General features: G+C 42.8%; 2 protein-coding genes across 2 annotated transcripts; both read right to left on the bottom strand.

The window, feature by feature from the left end:
• Nucleotides 1-90: 90 nt before the first annotated feature.
• On the bottom strand, nt 91-3,743 carry LOC128310306 (serine/threonine-protein kinase greatwall). Its single transcript, XM_053046912.1, has 5 exons — nt 3,433-3,743; nt 2,358-3,362; nt 2,134-2,291; nt 1,993-2,076; nt 91-1,925 (listed from the first exon to the last, which is right to left on the bottom strand). Exons 1-5 carry the CDS (start codon nt 3,619-3,621, stop codon nt 923-925), a joined length of 2,439 nt encoding a protein of 812 aa, XP_052902872.1. The 5' UTR covers nt 3,622-3,743; the 3' UTR covers nt 91-922.
• A 1,631-nt stretch (nt 3,744-5,374) lies between these two features.
• LOC128298601 (uncharacterized) lies at nt 5,375-13,026 on the bottom strand. Its single transcript, XM_053034371.1, has 3 exons — nt 12,879-13,026; nt 7,608-7,754; nt 5,375-5,694 (listed from the first exon to the last, which is right to left on the bottom strand). Exons 1-3 carry the CDS (start codon nt 13,024-13,026, stop codon nt 5,375-5,377), a joined length of 615 nt encoding a protein of 204 aa, XP_052890331.1.
• Nucleotides 13,027-18,301: the final 5,275 nt, after the last annotated feature.

Genomic DNA, 18,301 nt, shown 5'->3' with positions numbered 1-18,301 from the left:
GATTTGAAAATTGTACCATATGGAGATGGGTTTCACGCTGTGGACGACTTTTGTTCAAATGATATTTTCCTCGCATATACGCATCCACTTCGAATTGTCTATTTATTTACACCCAATTATTCCATATGTTTCGAACGCTTACGTTACATCTATGAGCTTGTATATCCCTCGCTGTTGCAGTGAAGATGCGTTTAAGCTAGTTCCTCATTTTCGAAAGTAACTTTTCTTTTTCATCCTACAGATTTTTGAAGTTCAAATGACCAGACGGTGCTGCATTCACACGATGGAACTCTTTCGCTTATCTTCCCTTTCCTATCGATTTGATGTTTTATGCATCGTAGATGCGACTGCATCATTTCCACTGGACGTTACCGTTACGAATGGTGAAATGTTTACTCAACGTCACAAGAATCACAACTCTCGAGTCTTATCAAGATTGACCCAGTTTTGCATCTTCTAGTTCTGGTGCCCTCCACTGACTAAATATGCTGTGCATCCTTGTTTCCAGTTTAAAGTTTAGCAAACATTTCCCATCAATCACGGGTAGGTTTATGTTATTTTTTGTTGTATTTCTTTTTTCACTTCTTGTTTGCAGTATCACATAACTATCATCATAATCGCTAATGTTATTCAATAATTTAACACAAAACGAAAACTCACATGGATGTCACGATTGGTCATAACAAGTTCTTCTTACAGCATTAGCTTTAAAATAGTTCCCGCTCTAATTTCCTACATCTTATCTACCAGTCTAATCGTTCCGTAGTCTACAATTGTGATAAAATGTGCAAAAAATTCCTCGCATAGTAAACGAATATGTGTGTATAGTTTTGCTTACCTAATGCGTACCTCATTTTTACGGCCAGTATCCAGCTGTGCACCGCGTGATGGTTGTCAACCACGATTCCGCAGCTCGCATCCGCTAATAAGCGTCCAGATTAAAGTTCGACAGCTTCAGGTGCTGCATGATATTGCGCGCCTCGAAATAGCCAGTATCCTGCGGATCGTCCGGATTGGGAATGAACGGTGGCTCCATCAGGCTCACGTTCTTCCAATCTATGCACGCGAAAAACGCCATCCGTTGCATCTGGTCCGCCGCTGGTCGCTTTGTTTGTTCCATTTCGAGCAATTGTTCCACCGCTTCAACGGCATCCGGTGAGAGCGACTCCTCACCAGTTGGCCATTCGATGAGCCGACCGAGAATGTTTTCGAACACTTTCTGCGGTGTCTCGTCATTGAATGGTGGTACACCGGTTAGAAATTCGTACAGACAAACGCCCAATGCCCACCAATCCACCGCCGGACCGTGTCCTTGCTGCAACAACAGCTCCGGCGCCAGGTAGTCCGGTGTGCCGAGTATTCGTTCGTCCGATAAAAGCGGTGCCCTACGAACCGATTTCGGTGTGCGGAATGGTGTTTTAACGGCTTTCGGTGTATTTTCGATCGCTGGTCCGACGACATCGGTACCGGTCGTACTGTCGCACCCGACCGTAGCCGTTAGGTTCGTGCAGATCGGTGACATTACCGATTCGTCTGGCATTTTGATGAAATGTGGCGGAAGTGCCTCGCTGTACGCCTTTACCTTGCGCGATTGATCGATCGAGGAGGGAAGCTGAAAGCGTGTGCTTTTTAGCTTTCCCAGCTGGCCACCTTCGCGGCGTATCTTTTGCGATGAGACGGGCGTCGAGAACATTACGTTCGCGATCAAGTTCTCTCCTGTTTGCATCTCATCATCGGATAGCGATCGTACTTTCAGGACACCCTTGATCGGGGACGTTGCTTTGCGTTTCTTGGGTGTGCTTCGGTGCATCTCACCACAGATGTCTAGCACATCGATCTCTTGCGTCAGGCCCGTGCTGGTACCGTCGCCATCCGAAGCCAACGAATCAACCCGGTTCACTAAATGGCGTCCTCTTTTAACGCCCCTGTAAAACAGTTGTACGTTTTTAGTAAGATTGCTGATCAAGCAAAACCAGACGATGCTTTACGAACCTAAGAAATTCTGGCCTTTTGAATCCGCGCATACCATTCCGTACAGGTGAGTGTGAGATTTCGGTAATGTTGCTCATGCTGTAACTACAACCATAATTCTTTACTGAGGACAAAGTCAACCTTTAGGCAGCAACCACCTACCTTCTCGAAAAGTCCGAACTGAAATCTTTGTTGCTGTTGTTCGAGTTGTTTTCCACCTTTTCAATCGCCGACAGCTCGCACGGTATGTTGGACATATCACTCTTCCTACTCGAAACGCCGGAATCTTCCGTGTAATTTCGATGTATTTTTTTCGAAACCTACAAGAGTTCAAGATTGCATTACTCACCATGAGTCAAAAAAAGGCAAACAAAACCTTCCCGTACCATCAAGCATTCAAATGGATCTTTCAGTCTGGTTTTCTCCTCGCCACTGTTGGTGCTGTCGGCGTTTTCTTTGTCCTGTGCGCCTTCTGCAACCAGTTCCAACCGTTGCCGAACTTCCTTTACCGATTCGCAGCTACCACTCGAGCTCGATTTTCCTTCATCACTAGAATTACACGTATAGTACAGAGACGAGTCGAACTTTTCCTCTACAACCGTAACCTCTGACGGCACCATCGCTTTTATCTCTTCGCCCGAGCTCACATTCTGTTCGGCAGAAAAGAACGGACTTACGCCCGACATTTTGCTATCGTTCTGTTGGCGTGACTGGCCGAACGAGCTGTCCGATTCATGGTCGGAAGTTTCCTCCCGTATTGGCAAGTTCGAGGAAACCCCAGCAGCAGCCACATCCGCTACAATACGCTTGTCGTGTGAACCGAAGGACAGATGGGAAGTGAGCGACAGCAGCTGGCCCGGTGTACGTGCGTTCAGATTCGGGGAACAGTTGATCAGGTCCGATATTTCTAAATCTCGTCGCATTTCTATACGGCTCAGTCCGAAATCGGTCAGCTTCACGTGCCCGGATGCGGCCACCAACATGTTGTCCGGTTTTATATCCCGATGAACGATACCGTGCCCGTGCAGGTACTGCAGAGCAAGACAAATTTCGGCCGCATAAAACCGAGCCGTAGTTTCATCGAAAAAGCCATACATGGCCAACAGTGACTTAAGATCACCACCCACCATGTATTCCATCACGAGGTACACGGAGGACAGCGTTTGGAGGGAATAATAGAGCGTCACACAGTACGGACTGCGCGAAAGTGCCAAAGCGTTCCTTTCCGTGATCACCTGCGAGACCATGTTTTTGTTGATCATTTCCGTCTTCTGCATCACCTTGATAGCGTACAGTTTGTTTTGGTCACACTTTTTGTAACCGAGAAACACTTTCCCGAAAGCACCACGACTGATCGGTTTCAGGATGCAGAAGTCCTTTATGGTGGGAAGCTGCAAGGGGAAAAGATAGGTCATCAGAGACAGTTGGCATGGTCAAGATCAACCGGTTTGTTTACACTACCTTCGGACTTGCTGTGCCATTCTGTGCGGTAAAGTTCTCTAATGTACGAAAGATGGAATAATCTTCATTCGAGCTTGCGTTGCCGCAACCGCATTCTGCAAGCGCCAATGTTACTTTTTTCTTCGGCGTTGTATGATGCTCGCTTAACATGGAATGTTCTTTTCCAACCACCGTCACCGTTTCTGCCATCGTACACGAGGAACACTTCACTTTACCAAATGCGTACACCGCAGTTTATTCGCATTACGTTTTGGAGTCGCGTTGTACACTTTATATTCCTTAACGCTTTATTTATTTCAGAACGTTTCGTTCGTTTTTCTTTGCTTTTTTCTCGCAAGTTGTCGATTTAAATGGCCATGTGTCAAGTTTTGCACGGGCTGGTACATTCGTTGCACTTTGACAGCTCGCGTTATACAAGATCAAGAAGAAGACCGATGGCGACTGTGATTATTTAAAAATGTTGTGATTTTCGCGTGGGAAATTAGTAATAATTTAATATCATTCCATTCAAATCATTTCAAGAGCAGTACCATGATGTTCATCATGGTCGTGATATATTGCGTGATATATTACATCAGCATTGTTATATTACAGTCGACATACGGTTGACATATTGTCGACATACGCAAAGCGATGATTTAAAATAATCGTTTGTCATCAAATTCCTTTCTACGGAGTTCTGTGTCGATTGTGTTCGATTGTGTTTCGTACCATTATTAGATCTGTTATTTTAAACGTAGTTAAAGCTCTCCAAACGCCTTTTCTTATAAAGTTTTGCAACACATCACGATTAATGAGTTCAAAAAATGCACTTCTATGCGCCAAGCAGAGCTAAAAAGCATACGTAGATCAAAGAAATTTATTCACATAACATTCCACTTTACAGTCGATCGGTACACTTCCATGCTTGTAAACTGCATTATAAATTGTAGACACGATTTGTATTCTTTGTGCGCAAGCTACGGCTAATTTTGATTAGTTCTCATTTACATTTTCATCAGATAAGTATTTGTCCCTCGGTAACACGACATGTATACACTAGGTTTTATTTTAGTGCCGCCTTCTGCCTGTTTCTTAATCACACAGCAATATCTTTAAGTACGAATAGATAGAAAGCATCGGAGCACAATGCTTAGTGTTTGTTTAGTTTTTGGGAAAAATAAAGTAAGTCAAGCACTTTTACACTTCACAAGCGCTTATCTTCATACTATCGATATAAAAGATACGTAACACTCTGTATACATCAATGTAAACTGCTTTACTTAATACGAGTAGTATACTAACACGATTCAATAGCTAAGGATAATATTTACATCTATGAAAATAAACCCTATAGTTTGATGCAGAGACTGAATCGTCTATCTCTAGTAAGATTGAATTGCCTTGTTATTTTAGATTTAAATTTTTTATCAACCAGAAACATGGAAATGGCAAAAATTTTAACAATTATATATAAAATGCACGTTTCGTTTCTGCACTAAATGTGTGTATTTTGGTTCCAAATTGTATAATAAGTTTTCGAAATGTTTTCAAATGGGAATTTTATACGATAAGGCCATTTAATGTCTGCAGTGCGGTAGTGCTAAGATTTCAGAAAATATATCATTGTTCATCGTGTGTTTGTTGATGTTGTTCCTTATCTGCCATTACTAACACAGTGACAGAGTTTTTTCTTAAACTTCCATAGTTCTCGATCCCCCTATCATTTTACTGCGATTGATCATTACTGCTCTACTAAGGCTTATTTGGTGCTGGGACAAGAAATTCGGATTTAACATAAAGTGCTGACTAATCTATCACGCGCCTAATCCATACAGCAATGATATGCTGAAAGCTACTATGCTTAGGCGTTGCCGCCATTCGATGTTTGGCGAGGTGCAATGTGCAATGGTGGCCTGTACGACTTCTGAGAGAGAAAGCGCGCTCGTAACGATGGCCGTTTTTAAAGCGCCGTGTTCCAGTGCGCTATGGGCAGGTTTGCGATAAATCTTCCCAAAAGCAACATCATCAGCGGGATCACTGCACCGGATGTGACGATCATTACCGTACCGCTGCAGTGATGCTCGTGTTTGTTTTCGAAAAATTCAGCCTCTTCGTCGCACAGGCACACTTTGTATGTGTTGTTTCCATTGCTGTTCAGCATGCTGCTGGTGAGAAACGTTTTGCTTGTCACCAGCGTCGTGGTCGGCTTGGTAGCATTCTCGATGGCGCACATCATGCCGTAATCGCATTGAGCGGAATCACCACACAGATGACGAAGTCCTGGGAATGAAAAAACACACACAAAGGTTAAAGGTTTTGTTACAGAACTGTATAAAAATCATGAGGAAGAAGGGTAGTTCATGCTGTGTGCTTAATGTAAACCCTTCTGCCGAAATGCGAAGGATTTCCTATATCGTGTGATCCAGGACAACGATGCACGCATCCTTGGGCATCTCTGGGTTGATGTGACCCCCTGGCATATACGTGTCGACGTTGTGATGTGTTCGCACCACGAATCTTTTCAGCTGCGTTCCTCGATCTGATCAATATCCAGCGTTTGTCAAAGCCCGATGTTGTCTATAATGATCTCGCTTTACGTGTTTATATTTTTGTCCAAAAATGTGTTCTAACTGTGCTATGCTATCGACTGGGTTAAGCAGTCCGTTGACTAGCAAAATTAATAATTTTTTTTTTTTTTGGTTTCGTTAGAACGGCCTGGCCGTATCGACTTATTTTTACCACGTAGCCGGATAGTCAGTCCTTGCTACGGGGGATTGGTCCGGATGGGATTTTGGTCCGGGCCGTTCGTGTGAAGACCGGCTCCGCTACCATCATGCCACCGGGCCGCCCCTAACAAAATTCACAATGAAAAATTAACAAAAAAAATTAATAATGTTAAATAATAAAAATATACACCGGTTTGTAAAAATTGTAACCATTAAAACATACAAATACACAAAATTGCATACTTTTAGGCGTAATCATCAAGTACACCGACTAGATACTACTCAAGCGGAAACCATCAAGATCTGAGTTTACAAGTGCTCGCAATATTCGCAGCAATTAGTTTTATTAACTAAACCACTCATCGCAATAATCTTTGTTCTACCGGTGTTTCTGCGACTATCGAAAAGTCTTAAACTCCGTATCGTTTTATCTTCCTATACTAATAGTGATATTGATGCATCTACCCTCCCTGATAAGCTGATAGATGACCTGACACATTGTTATATAACCCATTTCAAGAATCACCACAGTTCAATATAAAAATATCTCAGTTTATTAGAGTAGATAATTCTACCACTAGAAATAGAAAGTTAATTATAGTACTACCCTGAAGGTAAGCAAAATTAAGACAAATCTGCATTAACAATTTCTTGCCCTTCAAAGACAATAATCTGTATCAACAACCTCAAGAGTTCTAGGTCTGTCATTTTAGGCTTTCTTTGATTTTATTTAGCTATAGCTGGATAGTTAGTCCTGTGTAAGGGGGATTTGATCATGGTGAGATTTTGGACCGGTCCTGTCGTGTGAAGACCGGCATCGCTATCATTACACCACCGGACCACCCATGTATCTACTACGTATGCAAAAAAAGTATATCTTATTGCAGATCGAGTCACGTAACTGTACTCTATTTTCTCCACTAACGCTAAGCCCATTTCTACTAAGGTCATGCAACATGCAACATCCTGCGTCCTTCGCCTCGCCCCAAAGGTTTCGCCATAATTCATGTAACAAGAGGTTACGCGGACAGTGAAATGTTGAAACAGTCCGTATCTAACCAAATCAACCTCTCAACCTTTTGAACGGTAGCATAAAGGCTGCATGTGAACTCGCTCGGCCCCCGTTACACGGGCCCAGGAACGGAAGCTTTCGACAAATTTATTGCTCAAACGCAAGTCACTACTCCTGCCCCAAGCAGGCTCGCCCCAGGCTGAGTGTTACTTTCATTTTTGCCGCCTATCAGTTTTATAATAGTGCAACAACAGCAACAAAAAAAGGATCCTATTGGCTTCGGTGTATACGGATCTGTTGCATGCTTTTAGGCCAAACGTCAGACTGTTCGCTTGTTACCTTGTGCGCTGCAAATGGTTTGCTATAATACACTCACACTCGAGCAAACAATGATTGTACATGCTATCGAAATTGGCTCCAATTTCCGGATCCACTACACTGTTTGCAATGCCTACCTTTATATTTGGCGGAACATAATCCATTTACTGGTGCCTTGAAGTCACCACACAGGCACCGCATACGATCATCGATCGGATCGAGTACGCAGCTGGTGTTTTGTATCGTACTGCAATCCCCGTGATTGGTACAGCTTTTGGCGACCACTGCAAGGAGAAGAAATGACAAAAATTAACTATATTAGATTAATTTTGTATTAGGATTTTGTAAAATGTTATGAACAAAAACATTGTGCCCCACAACCTTGCAGAATGAAATCTTGAAGAAAGGATAAACGTGCCGGAAGCAACGATGCACTCAGTTCACCCGCAAGTTTTAATATCGTGGCCAAATTGCCAAGTGCACCACTGTTACGTGCCTAGCGTCAATTACACTTCTGACAAAATTCCAACCATTTGCCGAACCGAGAAGGAACCCGCCGGTGCTGAAGGGGGATTAACGTTTTTTTTCGCTCTCTCCGTGTTCCTTTTCCTTGAGAGTGCACTTTTCATTCGCTGCATGTAGCATGCACCTCCGCACACACAAGTCTTTGTTCAAGATTTTCAAGTGTAGCTGCAAAAACCATTTTTTTTTGTCTTCAATTTAATATTCCCACCGCTCAACATTTTGCTAGCACGCCGTGTTTGATGACAACCGATGATAAAGGTGCTGTTTGAGATATTTTTTTTTCTTGTTGTAGACTTGGGCCTAATACGTACTGCTACTTGCACCGTTGCCCGATGCCTATAATTCAGCGGGTACTGAGTGGGTTTGGCCGAGTGTGATAGGTGAACTTAAATTATCCACCATTATGTGCAACAAGGTGGTTCATGATCGAGTTTCGTGCACAATTGGCAGTCCTTCTAAATCGCGCCATTCCTTCTGCCTGTTCCTTATCAAAATTACAGAGAAACCCGTCCCGGTTTTTCGACACGACTTTTAAAGGTCACAGGGTTTATCGATTTGGGGATCATTTCGTTAGATCGGTTGTATGACCAGTTATAACACAGTAGAGTATGGTTGTTTTCTGTTACTTACATCTGTGTACTGTTTTTAACCATCAACGAGTAATGTCTTTCTTAAGATTAACAAAAATTTAATACTCTGCTCTCTCGAAGCATTAAATCAATCACAAATAACGCCTTCGCAAAAAAAGGAAACTTATTCACGCTTGAGAATCATATGAATTTCGTTGTACAGGCGTGAATCAGTGTATTATTCCCTCCGACTTTGATCCTGCATCTTTCAAGTGTACGCCTAAAGGTATGCAACCCATTCCATTGCAGGGGTGGTTGGCTCAAGGGACACTTGTTCAAATTGAAGTGGAATACATACAGTAGAACGTCGATGATCCTAGCAACTGCCTACCGGACGCATGCCAGCTAATCAATTTCCACGAATAACAGGCCGTGAAATCCCCGGATAACAGGCTTTGAACAGGCATTGTACGTGCAATAATTGGAAAATAACGTTGACAGGTCAACGTGAAACGAATTCATATGTTTTCTTAATGCTAGAAGTAATTACTTATTAACAAATTGGAACATTTTGCAGAGATTTTAACTATTCTTAGCTAAACTAGAGAGTTCGTTAAAGAAAACTCTCAAGTTTCTCTCTGGCCATCCAGTTAAATGGTCAAAAAATCCAAACTGTTCAATCAGCTGTCATTTTTCAACTCTCGCGAATAATCAGTCCGGCGGTTGATCAGGTCCAGGATAACCGATATTCTATTGCATATTGTTACAAAAACTGACAAAGGAAAAATGTTGTTTAAGAAGCATGATTAGGCGAATAAAGATAGATGTGGAATTTTACCAATTTTCTGGATGTTGTTTACAATAAAAATAAGAATTTGTCCAAAGTTTTTTCAATGCTTCAACCAGCATGTCAAAGAGCATCTAATTCCGCATCACACTATAGTAATCTTTCAAGGGTGGAAAATACACAACAGCGAAGCAACAAGTTCTGTATAAATAAAATATCTCACAACATAATGCTTCTACATTGCCATCATTTCCTTTGCCCATTGCCCCATCCTCTGCAAAGAGTCATGTCCAGCTAATCGGTAGTAAACCGGTAGTAATCGAATTGCTTGTACCACTCTGCAAGCTATCGCGATCCACAACTACACGATCAACCACGTCGATAGTTTCAATTAGCTCGGTGCTACTAAAGCCGTTTTATCAAGATTTCGATAAACGTGCAATTAATTCGAACATCAGCGAACACTAATCCAACGGTGCGACGTACTAAACGCGACACCACCAACTTTTCGACCACGCGCTAGCCTTCCCGTCGCCTGATTCGGTACGATTGTCAACATTCAAGGGACCATAAATTTTCACCTTTAGCATAATCCCGCCATGGTTTTGCCTGCTATGCTTTACCGTGTAGCGTACCGTCCAAACGAACAGTGAGACTTTCCGGGCAAAACTCGGAAACTGCCAATCTGTTGATTGGTGCTGGTCTATTCCCGTAAGCGGAAAGCGCTTTAGCCATTGCTGGCCTAACCGTGTGCGCAAAACGGGCAAACGTACCGGTAAGGTGCTTACTATGCCGTACCAAACGAGTTGTTAATTTGTATTCAATTATTCGGTATTTATACGTCCAGCATTATTCTCCCGGTTCAGTACCTGTTCCATTGCATACATTGAGGCGTCGAAAATGGAGAGCGTGTACCGAAAACGATAGTCGGCGCCAAATGCTCTGCACTATCATACGCGCTACCTCTTTCTGGTGTGATTGGGGGTGATTATTAGTTGGGCCAATGGATTTTTCGTCCGCTTGATTTTATCTGCTCAACAGAATTAACTAGCCACCCTACCCTACCCGAAATTTATTTACCAACGCTCCATTGGTATGGTAATGTGCCGTCCTGCTACCATTTCCTTCAGTCCCAGTGAGCTCCAGGCTTGGCTTGGAACGCCACCGAGGACGACCGCAACCATTAACATGTTTTCAGCAAAGTGAAGGAATGTGCTGAAACGAATACCGTCCATTGTTACGAGTTCATCCTTAGTCGCAAAAAGGATCTACGCACGCACATCGCGAAAAGCGGTCAGGATCGCGCACGTGCACCAGCTAACGTGCCCGATTACCGAGACGGCCGGCGACGGAACATAGGGCCATGCGTTGTATTTTCTGAACGGGGATTGCTCCACACACAACGTTGCGTGCGCTCGTTTTCGGGGCGTAACACATACGGCAAGAGGAAACGGGGCGAACCCGGCCAGAATTCCAAGCCTCCCCGGGAGCAGCAAACCCCGTAACGCATAATCTTGGTGCTTTTTGTTTTGTTTTTTCTGTTGCGCGTGTAATACAGGTGATTAGAGCCTTTTATGCTTCAATAGGAAATGGAAAAATTCCATTTTCGATAGTTCACGCTCGGTTGGCGCGAATTCACATGTTGAATCGGTGTGGCAAAGAATGCGGTGGTGGCTTTTGGATTGGACGTTTCGTCTGCTTGTCCCGCGAGCGTAGCCACAAACTGGTGACCTTTCGTACGATGGATTGTCATAATTTTGGTGGTCAGCGATCGAGGTTTAAAATGTAGTCTTTTTTCGCTCTCTCCCTCTCACGCACTGTACGATTTTGAGCAAAATTTAACAAAACACGCACCCGGCCATGCTAATTTGTCTACGCGGTTCATTTGATAATGGAGGGGGGAAAAAAGGATATTCTCCCACTGATTACTTAATCCAATTGCGGAATACCGTGCAACGTCGGACAGCACGGGAAGTAAAAAGAGTAGATAAGGCAGAAGCTTAATTAACTGTCAGAACAAATATGGTTGGTTGCTTATTAGCGCCCAGGGCTTATCTGGAACGCTGACCGGATAAGAAGAAAATGTGATTTTATAAAAAAATTACTAATTAAGTTAAAAATTTTTATTAAGTTTGTCAAGAATTTATATTCGACTAGCAGCGCCTGAAAGCAGGCTACAGCCCGTAACTTAACTATACAAGACAACAAGTTTTCTGAGAACTATATAAAACTTTAAAAGATAGTTATAAATGATGTTCTGCAAAGTTATACACAATAAAAATGAATACATCTTTCTAATGAGGAAAAATTTTATGCACACTTTTACATATTTTTTGAGCAGATCGAAAAACACTCCTTATGAAAATACCCTAAGATTCCCTAAATAATCGTTGTTTTGGACGCTTATTCACATTTCAAAAAGCGTTCTAAATATGGATTGGTTTAAAGGCGTCATATAAATTAATGTAAAACCATTTTGAACCATTTTTATAACATTTGCAGTTATGCAATTCTAAGGGGTTGGGAGTAAAATTTCATGCAATTTGATTTTCTTTTTCTTTTCCATTTCTTTTTCGTACTAAGATGTAAAGATATTCTTTCAAAATAAGCATTAACATTGTTGATTCAATTTCTCCAACATGTACAAGAAAAATTGTGCAGCTTTCCTCTATTTCTGCTACTTAAATAGCCGTTAAAAACTTTAGTAAAATAGAATTAAACAAACTAAATATTACAGCACTTAAAGTGTGCCGTGGCTGTGTGCAATGGTAAAAATCGAAAAAAAACTGTAGTATAAAGACCTCACATAAATACTATTTTTATAGCAGAATATAATTTTTTCTATATGTCCGTAATTTGAACTAACGTAATTTAAATAAAAAGCTAGGTGCCTTATAGTTATGTTACTGTACTGTTGCAGGACTGTATAATGATTTTGGTGTGTTTTTTTATCAGCTATTGTTGCAAGGATCATGGAGCTTGCAAGTAGGACAGATTAGAGTAATGTAATATAAAATAATTGTATATTTATAGTATTAAAGCAATTTTGCTCGATAAGCTTTAATAATCTCTATATTCACAAAATATGTAATGGCTACGTTCACTTAAATATGTTGCAGCAATTGATATTAAATTGATACTTTCAACTGGCTCAGTTGATAATCCCAGAACACTAACGATCGGATACATATCCTGTAACATATCGGATTGCATACATCTAGGCGCTTAATGCTGAATGTTTCATACTTTTCCTTTTGGCCAATAAATCATTTAGCGAGCTTTGTTGACTTAAGAATTATTTTGATTTTAACGAAAGTACACCATTATTCAGACAATGGTATATGATACTCACAATATTTAATCCTAGATTAAGACCTTAAATAATACTAGTGAATCCTTTGCATGGCGGACTTATAATAGAAATACAATCTTGCCTTCTTCTCTTCACTAATAGTGATGAAATTCGTTAAGAATATTAAAATTACATGAAAAGAATCTAACATACTCCACAACATCGGTTTGCTTACCCGGCGGTGGTGTTGGGGCTGCCTGTTGATTCGTGTTTGACTTCCCAAATGTAGTCAGCGCCGACGAGCTGACGCCGAACAGCACTATCAACACAGCGAACAGTGCACTTATGCTTCCGCAATGTGTCATTTGCTTAAGTGGACCCATGTTTGGTTCCTTTCTACTTTCGTCACACTACCGAACACCTCCCTAGCGGGTCACCTTACTGCCGGGTCACAAGTGATGCACTGCTGGTTCCTGCAGCGCACAAGATACTACGTCACAGGAAATGTTAAAATATATTACCACCGTTACACACCGTTAACGCGTCTTGCGAAGCTCCGTTGTCAAGCTAATGAGTCACTTACGACAATCCCCACGACAACAAGGGCGATAGCGTTAAACTCCCACAGGTTGAGCGATTAGCCCGGGCGTGTAGAAGAAGTTAGCAACTTTTCATCAACAATCCACCGTATAACGATCCGGTCGTAGAGCCCCCTTCAAACTGTGGCGTACATAGCGACATTAAGCAACCGGGAGGGCAATTTCTGCAGCGTTTCTGCGTACCGGACCCCTACCTGGGTTAGCACTGATTCGTAGACCGAACTTCCCTACCGATACAGCGATCCGTACCCTGCCGTGACTCGTGTTTGCGACCGACCCGTAGCGAGTGCCGTGACGAAGTGAGCGAAACATCCAAGCGGTCCAGTTCCACTAACCCGCGATGGCGGGGATCGTTACCTCTCGGGGTAGACTCGGCGCGGAACCGAATACACACAAGGGAAAGGTTTGCGTGTTTTGGCAACGGCTTGGCCACGGCCCTCCCGGAATCAACCTGCTTGCGATGTGTTAAAACAAAAAACCAACTCGAAGGACGAATACTGTCGAGGCTTAGATCGATGCACGCCCCATAGTGGTCTCCCTTTCTGTCCCTTCTTAGACGCTCGTGGCAAGACAAGCGAACATCTAGATTCAGACCCTACGGTACCTTTGTTACCGGAGTGCACACACAAACACACACACACACACACACACACACACACACACACACACACACACACACACACACACACACACCCATCAAGACATTCTTCTTCTCACACTTCACTTTGCGCACTCAAAATGCTAAGCCGTGCGAGTGGGACAACACACGAATGGCAACACCGAGCCGAGTGTGCTCTTAGTAGTGTATTTATAGTAAACAAATACTCCGAGCGCTCATCGGCGCGTCGTGGTGTAGCGAATTTCAACGCTTCCCCTCCGGGTGGGCAGCATAATTATAAATATAATCTTGGCCTTCCTCATCGTGCTGAATCATCGACTCGCCAGCCCCGAAGGAGTTGTGAAGCACGTGGATTTCTCTCTATTACCTTTCCTTTAAAGGAGGCCACCACCCCTTGACAGCTTTAGCGTACGTGGGAATGCGTTCGAGCTTTATTCACGCCAGACCTACGCGCGAAAGCGAAAATGAGTGTGATTCGTGTGTTGTGTGTTTTTGCACTGTAATATTGCCCAAGGGTCATATCGCAGGAAGTTTGCTTTCGTGGAAAGCGCGTTTGGGGCACGCTCAGCACAAACACCGCCACACAAAAGGTGCTCCATTTTGAAACAATAAAACTTTTAGACTTTCATAGACTTTCCGGCCTTTCCGGTGGGTTTTTGTTATGATTCTTTTTTCTCTTTCTCTCTCTCTTATTCGAACCACCCTGTCCACTTGGCCATTTGCTTGCTCCAAAGCGTCAACAAGCCGCACCGAAGCTCATTGGGATGGCGCAAATGGCGACCGGCGAGAGTCCGGCTACCGGAGCGGAAATGTTTCGGAATTTGCAAATCAGAACCGAAAAACGCAGCACCAACGCACGGGCACAAGGATGACAATAAACACACCACGCACAGTACGCTTCCACGATCAATCACACGGCCACGGCTTGATGGACGGTCCACGGTGTCCGGCGTGAACAAAACGTTGGCATCGACTCATATCCGAACCCCCGGCCCCGAAACAACAATGTCGGTCTGCTAGCGAGTTGACATTTTGGCAACGTTGGTAGCCCAAAATGTCCGTCACGACCCGGTACGGTGTTCGGGGCCGGTGACCGGAAACCGTCACGCGGGGCGTCTCGTGTATGTGCACAAAGAAATGAGCCTGAGTATAATGGCGGGCCTGGGATGGGTGCTTCGAAGTCCAAGAAAGATAAGTATCCCTTCCACGAACGCTACTGCCCTTAAGCGTGTGTGTTTGTGTTGGTGTGCAGATCATCAAAAGGCATCATCAACATCGCGCTAATGCTAGTGGAATCACTCACAACCTGCCTTCAACTGTTCCGCGCCTTGGGTGTTTGTGTGTGAAGAACCATATCTTATTAGATTTGAACATGCGAATTTGGCCCACCACCCATAGCACAGTCTTGCATCAAAACCAACCAAGCCCCGTTCTTTATTTTCTTCACCCTCCCCCCCGTTATCCCCGTCGCCCTTTCCCTACCGATCGTGGAAATTCCATTATTATGCGCTTCATGTAGACAAATAGTCATACACTCCTACCACCCGTGGCCAACGTTCGGACGTTAAAGGTTAATCTTTTAGCCTCTTACCAGTTGAATGGAATAGTACAACAGCACAGCAAAACCCCTCCTGCACAGCAGGAAACCCTAAAGCCACACTCACAGAACACGCATAACAGACGAGAGTTGCTCCGCCGAAGGATGAACTCGAAGCCTGTCGCGGATGGAGATTTATTCCAGCGTGGACGCACCTTCAACAGCCCGGGACAGTGTACTATTTTTGTTCCGTTCTGTTTATGGCCCGTTTTTAGGTTTAGGACGGTTTTACGAGGTACTAGACCAGGACCGGATCCATGGCCACGATACTTTACGATCACCGTTACCTCATGCGCTCAGTTTTGCGCACCTAGTTTTGCGAATGATTATCGTTTGGATCGCATAAAATGCTCAACCCTTGCCTATGTTTTGGAAAGGGGGTTTTGATATTTACGACCAAGAAATGGCGTGTGTTGTTTAAAAGTCGTAATATTATTTAGGAAGTTTAGGAAACTTTTTTTATTGCATCGATTAATATCGTCGAACGAATCTGTTCCCGGTTTAAGACTATGAATCGTTGATATGAATGAATGATTCTGAATCGCTATTAAGAAGATTGGGGAGTCTTCAAAGTTCGCGCTAATTCCGATGGGATTAGCAATCTTCAAGGAATCAGCATTTTATACATTGCATGTGTGAGCTCGTGACCCAAGTACCTCCAGCGTCCGAACGCGAAGTCTTCATAAAAATCTTAGCAAATTCATGCACTCTTGAGGAGTCATCAAACCGTCCGTCAATTCATTTGGCTTTAAAAATTTTAAAATTTTGAATGTGTCTTAATCTTTGCGAGAGTCTACTCACAACTTCAATGACTCCTTGCTGAATTGTTTTTGAAAGATTCATTAGGTACATAAATATCGTTTCAATGAAAAACTTCTTAAACAGTATTTTTTATGAATAAGTCATTATTTAACACGTTTAGAAATAAAATAACAAAATAAACTGTTATACTGTTTTACAATATACAAATGTATGCAACGTTGAATTTCACATCTTGTAAAGTATCTACCACTTGAGTGAATTCTGCGACTGCGTAAATACTATTTGTTTACTGAAGAAACTACTATGTATAGCTAAATCTATAAAAAAGTGCTTTTTTCAAATAATATATCTATAATTTTATAACATACTTCAGGCTAAACTCAACAAAGGTATAGATTATTATTAAATTTGATAGCTTTAAAAGTATTAGGAAAGGATAATGCTGGAGGAGTAAAATAAAACTTTGTTTATGTCGGTTGCTATGAACTTGCCGAAGTCCGGGCCTAACATAACACAGAACACAAACACTCAAACCTTTTTGCTACCGATCAACAATCGATTCGCCGAGAACCCCATTGGTGTAGGGCAATAAAATCGTCAATCAATGGTAAGGAAACATTGACACGAGCGTTACCAAAAATTTGCCACGAGCCCTGCATCGCTCGGTTGGCTGAACGTATCTGTTTGCGATGCACCGGGAAACCAAACAAACCTCCTCAAAAGTATAAATAACAAAAAATCGACAAAACAACAGACCCATCCTGGCGAAAGGGAACGGTTCACTCGTTAGAGCAACTGTTGTTGAAATGCTTTTTTTCCCCCGTTCGGAAGGGCCCGCTGATACAAATACCAAATAAATGTGGTCCCATCCCACAACATCAGGTTACGTAGAATGTCGCTAGATTGACAGTAGAAATAACTTCTACGGGACAAGTTTGATGAGAAACAAGGGCATATCGATTGTTTATAGAACCCATCCGACCATCCTGACCTTTGCTGTAAAGAAAGCTGTAGAAAGGAAAATAATAAAACCAAAAACCGAGCCAGCAGACCCTACTCCCTGAGATGGCAGCTTACGTGCAATTACTGCACCATTTTACCGACAACATTTTTGGGTGCGATCCTTTATTTACTTCTCCCCCCCCCCCCCCCTTTTTTTCTGTGCCTTTGTTTACTTTCCACTTCGTGAAAAAGGGAGGTTTTGGGTTCCATTTTATCTAATTACACCATTTATCATAACGTGCCCGTCGCTAGTGCTCTGTAACTGATTCCGGTTTTTTTTTTGTTTTGCTTTTATTAACGTCGCACGTTAAGCTAACCACAGTGAGACTAAAATTACTGGCAAAAATAGTACACCAAACAATAATAAGCAAATGAAAATTCACCAGATAACGCACGTATCTGCAGCACACTTACCTTCGCCGTAGTTTTAATTGCCTTCGTTGACCGTGATTGGTGGACTGCTCACACGGAATCAAACACGCCAGGACAAACAAAACGGATACGGTGCTGTACATGGAGCAAATCTGCGGAAGAAAGATAGACAGAGTGAGAGACAGAGAGACAGAGAAAACGGGCAGAGAGCGTCAAAACAGCGGGTGAACGGGGGTCGGCAGCTGGAAATGGATGGAAAGGTCACGCTACATTCAAATTAAAATGGCTTCTTCTAACGATAGAGTCGGACATACGCTGATAATGATTACCGGCGAGGGAAGAACTGTCCGCTTCGGGTCGAATCGAAAAGCTGAAGGGGGTTTTTATGTTCGGTTGCGCGATGATCCCCACGATGGAGACGCCTGGTGCCCTATATCAACAGTGTCCGTGAAGATGCTCACGGGCAGTGTGAAATGTGCAACAAAAGCGTAGTTTCCTTTTCCAACTTCTTATCAGTGTAGTATAGACAAGAAAATTTCTTATCAATGTTGCATCGTTTAACCTGTTGATTATTGTTGGTCATATTTAAAGCATGCTTTTCTGCCCGTAAACCGTAAACCATTCCCGCGCATCGATAGCAACCAATTTGACATTCAATCAATCCAATTCAGTATCTGCAGTGATTGGATTTTCGCTTATCGCATTGC

This window comes from Anopheles moucheti, chromosome 2 (assembly GCF_943734755.1).
Source record: "Anopheles moucheti chromosome 2, idAnoMoucSN_F20_07, whole genome shotgun sequence".
Lineage (NCBI taxonomy): Eukaryota > Metazoa > Arthropoda > Insecta > Diptera > Culicidae > Anopheles > Anopheles moucheti.
This window is presented reverse-complemented; position numbering and strand designations above follow the sequence as displayed.